At 41.7% G+C, this 10,932-nt stretch overlaps 1 protein-coding gene across 1 annotated transcript in view; it reads left to right on the forward strand.

Annotated features, from left to right (window-relative positions):
• The window catches only part of klhl29 (kelch like family member 29), a 96,574-nt gene extending 87,902 nt beyond the window's left edge, over positions 1-8,672 (forward strand). The window contains exons 10-12 of the mRNA XM_030772795.1: positions 1,787-1,980; positions 7,794-7,938; positions 8,489-8,672. Coding sequence (XP_030628655.1) covers positions 1,787-1,980; positions 7,794-7,938; positions 8,489-8,672 — 523 coding nt within the window. The remainder of the gene's footprint in view (positions 1-1,786; positions 1,981-7,793; positions 7,939-8,488) is intronic.
• The last annotated feature ends 2,260 nt before the right edge of the window (positions 8,673-10,932 follow it).

Here is a 10,932-nt window from a genome sequence, read left to right on the forward strand (position 1 = left end):
ATACCACCCTACAGTTCCTTACTTAGCTTGTAGGGTTATAACACTATCGGTTGTGTTCTGCGATCCTCACACAAACACATTTGTATGAGAACACACACACGCATACACACACACACAAGGCGTTGTTTGCAGACACTGCTCTGCATGAATTCACAGTATTGTTTGTCTGCCTGTGACATTGTGTTTTGGACGAAATGCTATGACCTTTTTCAGGAGTTATTGCATGAATGTATCTTAGAGGGCTTAGAGGATTAAAGATAAGGAAAGATGCCAAACACAGAGGAAATGATGATAACGTGTGAGAGCAAGTTCGACATACCCACTCACTCACTTGTGAATGAGTTGTTCACTGTTTGTCTTTGCATGTGGATTTCAATTTTTCCGTTTGTTTTTAAATCCTTTTTTCCGAGGCAGGCAGCTGTATTGCAACGCTGGGAGACGAAGAGATACGTGTCAGCTCACTTCTTTCTCTCTCTCTCTCTCCCTCTCTCTCTCTCTCCCTCCCTCCCTCCCTCCCTCTCTCCTTCTCTCTTCCTCCCATTTGAGCTCATCATCTCCCAGTGCCCCCTGGGTTATCAGAGCAGCCAATCAGCCTCTTCCCTCCGGCGCTCCCGCCGTGATTAAATTGTGGTGTGTGTGTGTGTGTGTGTGTGTGCATGTTGAAGGGGGGAGGTGGGTGAGTGGGGGGTAGAATGTGGGTCACACTACAGTAGCTTCCGTAATTACAGCATGCCTGTGTTGACGATATCATCAGAGGGAGAAAGAGTTGAAGATCGCATACACTCTAACTGACACAGCGCATCCTGCTGGATAACATCAGCACAGAGATGCTACACTGATACCATTGTGTGATTCATTCCCTGATGACCTTTTCCCTCTCTCTCTCTCACTCTCTCTCTCTATCTCTCTCTATCTCTTCCTCTGTCTCTCCCTCTGTCTCTCCCTCTGTCTGCTTCCACCTCACTGAAGCCGCTCTTTGTTTTCATTCCCTCAGCGTTATCACATATTGTTTGTTTTGTTTTGGGTTTTTTTTCCCGTTTCCTGTGCGTTTTTTGTTTGTTAATTGCAACTATGGACCTGCTTTAAGATCATACTTTGAGTAAATTTATAAAGACCAAATATCACAGTTTATTCTAACATTTCTCTCAGCTGCTTTTAATGGGGTTAAAATTCCCTGAAAGTCTCAAAGTCATTCTGCTTCCTGCCTTCACTAATAGCCACTTCTGGATAAGATATATCAACTTTGATTTACTTGTAGATCGTTAAAACCCCATTGTTTTTCATGCTGTGGATCTTTGGATCGTTGGTAGTGAATGAGAGAGAGTGGAGAGTTTCTGAGTAGTCCTTTAGAGCAGTTAAGGGCGATTCTCCTTCAACTCACAGCGTCTCTTCTTATACAGACTTAAAAGAGAAGCTTTGAGAATGATTTCTCCAGCTGCATGAAATACTCCCTCTATCTAACTGGCTGTAGACCAGTCCATAGTGGCCAGAGTCAAACTCAACGTGCTTATAATTCAAAGACCACATGGATATACACTCGTAATGTCCCGGGGGAAAGTGGAGGTGTCTTCCAATGATACATTTTTAGCTTGCTCACTGAGAACGCAGTTGTTGCCGTGGAAAAGAACCTCTTTTTTTTTTTTTTATTGGTAAAGAATAGTGCTTTGGTAGTAAGAGCGGGCAGGTAGAGCTGGAAGGCAGGTGTCTCAAAGGGTGGTAGGACACCTAATAAGCTAATCAGAGAGCTATGAGGTAAATTTTCTCTCTCTTTTTCCCTTTTGTGCAGATATGACACTATCACTAATCAGTGGGAGACAGTCTCCCCACTACCCAAGCCGGTGCACTCCGCAGCTGCGACCGTTTGCGGGGGAAAGATTTATGTTTTTGGTGGGGTGAACGAGGCTGGACGTTCAGCTGGAGTTCTGCAGTCTTACGTCCCTCAGACCAACACCTGGAGCTTCATAGAGTCGCCTATGATTGGTGAGTGCCATTAAGACCCTTAAAAACGTAGAAATAGCAGAAACTCATTGTCGTGAACAGTACCTTAATGAGGCCATGATTATAGGACTGTTTTTTTTTTTTTTTGTGAAAGGTAAGCTGTTGGTTATTTGAAAATGTTATTTGTTATTTTTTAATCATTTTATACTATGTAAGACCAATTTTTCTCCTTTTCACCCTTATTACACCTTACAGAAACACTAAATGAAGAAAATTGTAATGAGTTCTCTCAAACAATAGAGCTAAAGGGCCAAAACATGTCTCATGCCAATGTTCTGTCTCGCAGTTTAATTTGTGTTGACTTAAGCTGCAGTGAAGAGAATCAATCTACTAACCCTAACTGTCAATTACCTCCTTCTGTTTTCATTGGTTTAAAATAATTGAAAAGAATTCGTTTAACTAGCACTGTGAAAGCTGTGGGAGGGATCATAGCATAAAAAAAATCAAGTGGACTATGCGGATGTAAAGGCAATGCTGAACTTTTTGCAGAAAAGCATTACTTAGGTTATAACGGATTAATTCTGCGGTTCTGTCCGTGATTCTGTGGAAACAGAATCTTTTGCTCCTCTAATTAAAAGTGTTTCATCTTTGGAAACCTGCTGTGTCCACCATTCAGCTGAGCTGTTTTGTGTATAAATTGCAGGGAGTTGGTTGTTTGTGAACATATCAGGGTAATGTACCGTTGAATGAATTTTTAAAAATTCTTGCTGTCCTTTAGAAGCATAGGTTTGGAGTTTTACTTGGAAACAGTTTTTTTCCCATCATCCCATACAGATGTACTTTTGGTTCATCATTTCTTCTCTTTCTTTTATATAGGCATTTATCAAAGATACAGGCTTGAGTCTATGACTCAGGTGTGTGTGTGATCTTCGTGGGCTTTACAGTCTGTGATTGAAGGGGAAGTATAAGTACTTTACTTTTTCCATGAGTAGTCTCCAGGAAATGAGTGTGCTTGATTTGTCTCAGCAGGTGATTCGCAAATTTAAAATAACCTCATAGGACTTGGCTTAGTTCACTGTGCAACATTTGGTCATAGACTTTGCATTACAATGGCAGGGGCCCCACTTTATATGTAACTGTTATAATAAAGAAAGCACTAACATATAGTGGCATAACATTGTGTTTTACCACCAGTGCTCTCAGAGCGGCTCCAGAGCATCTTAATTATAGATTCTACATGTGTCTGGAACAGTCCTGCAGGGTTGACAGGTACAGAGCTTCCTCAGACAAGGGTCCACTGTCTGCCATATGTGATGGGTGGGGTAAAGATATGAAAACCGTGACGTAATTTTCTTATTCATCAACCAGCTCAGTAAGCACCCGTGTCCTGTGGGCGGAAGCAACGCCATCCTGGAGCTGATCGCTCCCATTGGGTTAAAAGTACTTCATCTTCGTCAGGACGAGCACTCATAGTGACTTGGTATTTGTTGATGTTTTACCTTTCTTTCTAAGGCATTGGCTGGGCCTAAACCATGCTAGGAAAATGCACTTCACATCATAAAAGAGCTACCAGAATCCTTGGGAAGACGAGCACTCAAGCCTTTATGTTCCTTTTGACATTTACCAGGTACACACTCATTCACTTGTTAAGAACATGGTGAGGGATGAGTCATGTGATGTTTTTTCATCGCTCAGTAAACCACCACCCCGGTCCCTTCGCCGCTTTGCTACCTGACGTGTATTTTTAGGCATAATAAAGGGTTTGACCAGACCATAGAATCCCTCTCTGTGAAGCTCTTGATGGATAGGCTCTGTGTGAAACCGCCTGCTCGCGTCTCAGATTGATATATGCCGCCAACCGATTTGGAGCCCCTCGTCTGTTTCGCCCGTACATCTCTAACCAAAGCGCGTATGTCGTGGTCAGGAGCGCACGGTTTTGGCCAGCCGTTGACCCCAGCCGTCCGTGCCAGCCTCACGCCATTCCTCTTGAAACATGTGCATGTTCAGCCGTTTTCATCGCTCAGATTCCTCCCAAATGTGCAGCAGGAATCAACCCGCTTTTAAAGCCACTGAGATCACGTCATCGTGGCGACACGGTAACCGAAATAGCAGGTTACCCGGACCACACTTTTATATACCACACTCTTCACAATGGGATGTCGATTTCTTAATTAACTCCAGAATCACACCTGTGTGGAAGCAGCTGCTTTTAATTTACCCCGAATGTCTCGTTTACTCAGGTGTTTCTTTTATTTTGAGAGTTATCTTCCTCCTCCTCCCTCTCTCCATCTCTCTTCCCATCCTATCAGTAGTCTTGCATAAAGGCTCACGTCTCAGGTGGGGATTTTTAGAAAGGTTCATGCCCTCCAATGGACACAGGGTGCCTTTGTTCTCTGTTTATCCCAGGGCTGGGGCGAGATTTTTAATATATCTGTCTTCCAGTCTCCTGCAAGGAGTGCGAATTGGATTCTCGACAGTCATCATCTAGTGCATGCCCGTGTTCGTGTTCGTGTTTGTGTTCATGTGCGTGCACACAGACAAACACACATGCACACTCAGTGAGCACCACTACTTGCATAATTTGGAGAAGGTTTTTTCATCAAAAAAAAACAACAACCCACAAACACAAGTGACACACCTGAATACAAACGTACACACCCACTCACTTCCCGTTCCCCCCTTAGACACACACACACACACACACAAACATTCAGAAAAACCAATATGCAGACACATGGACATGCTGGGAAGAGTTTCCTCGAACACTAATTTAGCCACCGTGCTCCCTGCTGACAGACAAGCTGTCATCTAAATTCGAATGGAGGAGAGGAGTGACGGGAAGTGTGTCATGCCATGGGAAAATCAATCGAAAACAATTACTCGTACAAATTACTCTAGATTGCGGAGCTTCTTCTGTGGGGAGGGCTTTACAAAGAGGTGGTTCGGAAGGCCCACGGATCAGCAGATGAGTTTTGGGAAAGCCGTCACCAATGTAGCCTCTCATTCTAGTGTTCTTTTAATGGTGGCTGACACACTGAATCATCTGCTTCTGTCAGTCCAACACTGGAGGGAAAACCATTCTCCTTCCTCAAAAAAACACATGCTACGAGCCAAAAAAGAGCTGAATTTTATCAAATTTATGTGGAGCAGCCCTAAAGTGTGTCAGCTGGTTAAACAGCACCTTACCAGTCAAGACAGGCACGGCATGCGTGGTGAAAGGTGATTGGTGACGTGGTTTTCTGGAGGAACACCACTCAAAACTCTCAGCCTTGTTTATTGAGAATTGAAGGCTGTCGCTCTTTTCCTTTGAGAGGTTTGTAAAATATATACATATTACACACATTTATGCAAAATATATTTAGTGTGTAAGTGTGCAACTTACTTCCTACCCTGAAAAGCTTTATATCTGTAAAGGTTAGCATGCTATGCTGTAGGACTCACATTCAGAGAAGAACGTGTGTTATCTTGCCAGCTATAGAATCTCATTATCAAAAATAAAAAAAAAAGAGCAGCCACAGTTTCTTTGTGGTTTGTTTTTGACCTGTTGCTCTATCGTTTGGGGCATATCTAACCTTGTTTATTGTGAACATAATGCAAGCCTACTCCAGTAGTGACCTCAGATGATCAGAATCAGAATTCTCTTGGAAACAAGACAACAAAAACAGACTCATGAATGTGTGGGAAGAGATAAGAGTACACAGCACTGTATTTTTCCTGTATATTACAGCTGTACTACTGCCGTGTGCTTGAAAAGGTCACTTTCTACTGTGTGTGTGTGTGTGTGTTTCTGAGTCTATACATGAAGACACCAAACATAATGTAAGATATATTAACTACACAGCACTGTGTCATAAAAAAGACTGTTTTTTTTTTTCTCTGGCATGTACATTTATTTAAGTATTGTATTACAAACAATCCCAACTCAAATGGGACCCTGTGACACTGTTGTGACCTTGAGAAAATGGAATGAAAGAAAGTTGAGATATGAGGTATATTAAAGTTTAATACCGGTCAATCAGATTCCAGCTCCTCTGATAATTAAACTGGACGATCTGCAGTACCTAGGAAATCCATATCTGCAGTAGCAGAGGAAGAATCTGTGATGATAATTCAGTACCACTTACAGTACTGTATTTTGAAATCTGAAATACAGTGATATATAAATGAACTGTATACATGATTTATACCAGCTGTATTAAAAACAGCAAGAAGAGCAACATTTATGTTCCCTGTAGGAGCCTTTCTCTCACAATCCACACAGCCCCCTATGTGAGATTGTCCTGCTACACCCTTGGTGCTCCCGTTCCTGTGTGACGAGGTGCTAATGTCGAATGACTCACACATCAAGCGTCATATTTCCGACAAACAAATTAGTGAATTAGTGGCTGCGCACCTGAAAAAGCCTGTAGACCTTAGTGCCAGGTGCCAATGGTAAGATGCATTAGCAGTGCTGTAATGCATTACCTTGTCAGGTATGGGTGCCTCCACTGCCTTAAAAGACTACTGAATGTCAGTGCTCTTCCACTTCTGGATTCCATCCACTAGATGGTGCATTTGATGAATACAAATTCTTTATATTTTCTTTCTGTTTTATTTTAACAAAAACAGCTGTGTTTGAGTTCTGTCTATTAACCCTGCTGCTGAGTTCTGTTTGGAAAAGATGTCAGCAAAGTGACTTACCTGTTATGAGAGATGACACTCTCCTCCCCACGGTTGGGATGGCTCCCAACTCAGCGCCTCTTGGTGTGAATGAAGCTGTTTGGGGTGTGGAGTTTTCTATCTGCCGTCACTCAAAAAGGACCGGCGGGGATTTAATGAGATGCACCTGGCATTGAACACTCAGGGAACGATACGAGGATAGATAGAACCCGTCTCACACGTTTATTTTTGAGCCATTAAATCCAGCAGCTGTTTTACAGATTCGTTCCGTGCCTCCGTGCTCCTCGAGCGAGAACTGTCAATCGTGTCAGGAAAAAAAAAAAAAAAAACAAAATCGTGCACGACCGTGTGAATAATTCATAGCAGTAATAAATTGGCCCAGCTGTAATCGTTTGGGAGACAATTTCTCTGTCAAAAAGGCAAAAAAACAGTGATAGCCCTTCTACGTATTCTTGCAGACGACCTTTGGTTTAATGTGCATGACCATGTGTTCTGCTGTCAGTCATTTGCCTACTCATGAAAGATGTGATTATGTTTTTTTTTCTTGGCTATTTACCCATGCAAGTGTCTGGGTAGCAGAGAATGCATTAAACCAGCCTTGTAAAGAAAGAACTGGGCTATTAGATGAACATGTAACGAGAGAGCGAGAGAGAGAGAGAGAGAGAGGTGAAAATAGAACTTGAGAACTGAGAATCTACTGATGAGGGACAATTATTTAGTTTCTGCCATAAGATCTGCCCATTAAAATCAACCCTGGTCCCTGAGGAAATCAAACCTTTTCCAATACCTTTAGTAGTCAGATACACTCAACAAAGCGTTGCAAGATTGTAGTCCATGGCATTAATTATCTGGCATTTTCATGGAATCTGGCAAAAGCACACTGGGAAAGAAAACATGTTTATGCTGATACGGATGTAATTATCTCAGTAGGAGCACGGTTACTGAAACACATTTGTTCACCAAAATGGTACATAGCTCTTTTTTTCACTCTGCACTCACTCCAAGTTCCAAAAAAGCAGCAGAGGTTTTTCTTGCAGCTGCTCTGAATTTGTATGCCGACCCCAAGACACAAAGGAGAAACAGAAGACCAAATAAAACCATTATCCAGAAGAAAGTTGTGAAGAGAATTGCATTGTAAGAGTAAGTTCTCTCTTTCTTCTCTCCTCCTTCTCTCTCTCTCTCTCTGGGTTATTCAGATAATAAGTATGCTCCTGCTGTGAGTCTCAACGGCTTCATCTTCATCCTGGGTGGAGCATATGCCAGAGCGACCACAATCTATGACCCAGACAAGGGGAACATCAAAGCCGGGCCCAACATGAACCATTCCAGGCAGTTCTGTAGGTAAGGTCAAGCAACATAAAATATGAGCTCTCAGTGATGATTTTGAAAAACATGAAAATTAGAGCTCCCATTTGTTCACAAAAAAACAATCCAAGCGAGAAAACTAAGTGGATATAAGTAGTTTCTTATGTTAACTGCCAAGTTCAGTTGTTTGACATGTTGTTTTGGCAAAATTCACTCTATAGAAACAGACATAGCATTGGCACACATACAGAAATGTTTGGTGAGAAGTGTGTTAGTGAAGAAATACAGTAGGTATATGTGAAGGTGAATACAGCTTTTCTATCTGTGAGGGTCTGTGTGTTTCCACTATTATGTCTGGTCACAGCACAAGGACAAAACCAAACTTACAGCCTCACACCTTCCATGTATTAAGACACACAGCTTTCTCATAATCCAACCTTGCGTTATACTGGAACCGTAGGACATCCAGACAACCACAGAACAAATTCAAGCTATTCAAGGCAATTCTACACAGTCTTATTAATTGCGTCGCAAGCTTGGACCATTTGATATTCCAATCTCTTTTTCTCTTTATCTCTCCTTAAAGTGCAGTGATCCTGGATGGGAAGATTTACGCCACCGGGGGCATTGTGAGCAGCGAGGGCCCCGCGCTAGGCAACATGGAGACCTTTGACCCTTGTACAAACAGCTGGACACTCCTACAGAACCTGCCCTGCCCGCTCTTCAGACACGGTTGTGTGGTCATCAAAAAATACATCCAGAGCGGCTAACCGCGCACCATGGGCACAGATGTGGTCAAGCACACAGGGTGCCGTTCTCTGACCGACCTGTGGACTGATCTGCTGTATGTCTGTGCATCACTCTCCAGACCCCAGCAGCCTCTCTGTTTTTGGAATGTAGTCCAACCTTTTACTACTTTGGCCAGTCAGGACTCTGTTAGGGCACACTGCATAGCCGAACCCTGTTGTGTGTGCCATTTAAAACACTGTTAGCTTAGTCAAAAAATCAACAACATGCATTTTCTTTCTTACACAGGGTTTTTTTTTCCCCCTTTTGCTGTTGTCTTTCATTTTTTACCTTTGTGTTTGCCTGTTTTGATGTTTCTTTTTGCAACTGTAAAAGTGATTCCATTTCTTATGCTTCTCTTGTGAGTTTAATTTGTGAAAGACATTCACACAGACTCCATCACACTTTGTCATAACATAAGAGACTAAAGAGGACTGCCATACATAGTGAGGTGTTAGAGAGTTTAGATGGAGTTTGGGAAGCTTTTTGAGACATATCAGCGACTTAACATTTTACTGTGATTTCATAGCACTTCTTGGTTAAGGTGCTTTGTAGTTTGTTTCTTTTTGTCCCCTCTGCTACGAGTGGAACGCTTCCTTTCTCTGCAACGGGGTTAGGGATACTGGGCTGTACCACATGACAAAAAAAGTTTCACCACGTTAGTGAGGAGAGAATGACATAGGCCTGAGTATCCTTTTTCTCCTGTGCCCAGCCAAAGCACAATAGAACTGTGACTCACAGAAACTAAGACTTTCATTTGTTCTCTCTGTTTGTCTGTCACTCTGTTCTTTTTTTTTCTGTCTTCAGTGGGGATGGGTGGGGATTTCTTTATTTGCATTTCAACCAAATTCATATGCCACCAGCTGAGGCGGGCAGGATATGAATGGGGGAGGGGGTTTGGGGGTGGGGGAGTTTGGGCAAGGATATGGGGAAGAGAATTGGACATTGTAAAATATAAGAGGGAAAAATATGTATATTTTAAAACCTGAAGGTAATTCTGTATAAATGTTTTTAGAAAAAATGGATTAGGTTGGATAAAACAAACTGTAAATCTGTACCCAAAATGAACAATTTACTTATGATATCAATGAAAAATCTCAATACATATACCAAGTTCAAGAAAAAAAAAAAAAAGAACTGCTCTTGACTCGTCTCTTTGTTTCTGAGAAATTAAGTTCCTCTATTCAACTGAGATGGGGCTTTTTGTTGTTGTTTTGTTTTATTTTGTTTTGTTTTTTGGTGAGAGCACTTTCCTTTGAAATGAAGAGTGTCGGTTTTGACATGACTGGGCTTATTTGCATTTTCAGTGCATTTTTATGAAGCTCAGGGTTATTAGGGAGTGGTGTTGAAGACAGGCCATAGAGAGAGGAGAAGCTGTAAAGACAAGCTGCCAAAGGACTCATTCTAACACATGCAGTGGATAAGTACATAATGCATGATGGGTTTTTCTTTTCCTTAACGGGCACAGATCTGATCCTGAAGCAGCTGAATTACAGAGGATGCATACCCTGAATCACAGCGCTGTGCATGGCTGGATCTGTAAAATGTTTTTAGGCAAGACAGACAATGTGAGGTTTTGTCAGTAACACTGATGCTGGGCAGTAGAGTGCATACATTTTCTTGTAACCTGCCCACACTGAAACAATAGGGGTAGACATCAAAAACCAGCACTCTACATAAGTGTGTGAATTCTGAGAGGTCATTTCAGGTAAGGGTCTCCTGTGTGTGTGTGTGTGTATGAGAGAGAGAGAAAGAGAGATCAATGTAGCCAACTTTTTTTATATACACAATCAAAATTATTTTGGATGTGAACAGAATGTGTAAAATTAAAGGTAAGTATCTCCTCTGAGCTATTCAACAGTCTTTTGCTCTGTGACATCAGTCTCTTAAAGGGAAACTAGTAGCAATTACAAAAGCTACCTTGTTTTCTTATTTACAAGCCATATTTTTCCTTTCATCAATGTGTGACAAATAGGAAGTAAGACGCCAGAGAGACATACAATTTGCACCTTTATTCAAGTATATCACAGCAGTTTAAGAAATTACAGTAAATGTTTAGATTCAAATATAATTTCCACTAAAGTAACAACTGATGGAGGAAGAAGATAGTAAATTTGTTTCGGATAGTAAATCTGATTAGCTTCTGGGAGGAAAAAAAAAAAAAAAATCAAAACCTGACAGTACTACTTAAACAAAAACCCCAAAACTTATAGAAATCAATAGGCAATAAGGAAAGCTCTACCG

The sequence above is a fragment of the Chanos chanos genome, chromosome 4 (genome assembly GCF_902362185.1).
Source record: "Chanos chanos chromosome 4, fChaCha1.1, whole genome shotgun sequence".
Taxonomy (NCBI): Eukaryota; Metazoa; Chordata; class Actinopteri; order Gonorynchiformes; family Chanidae; genus Chanos; species Chanos chanos.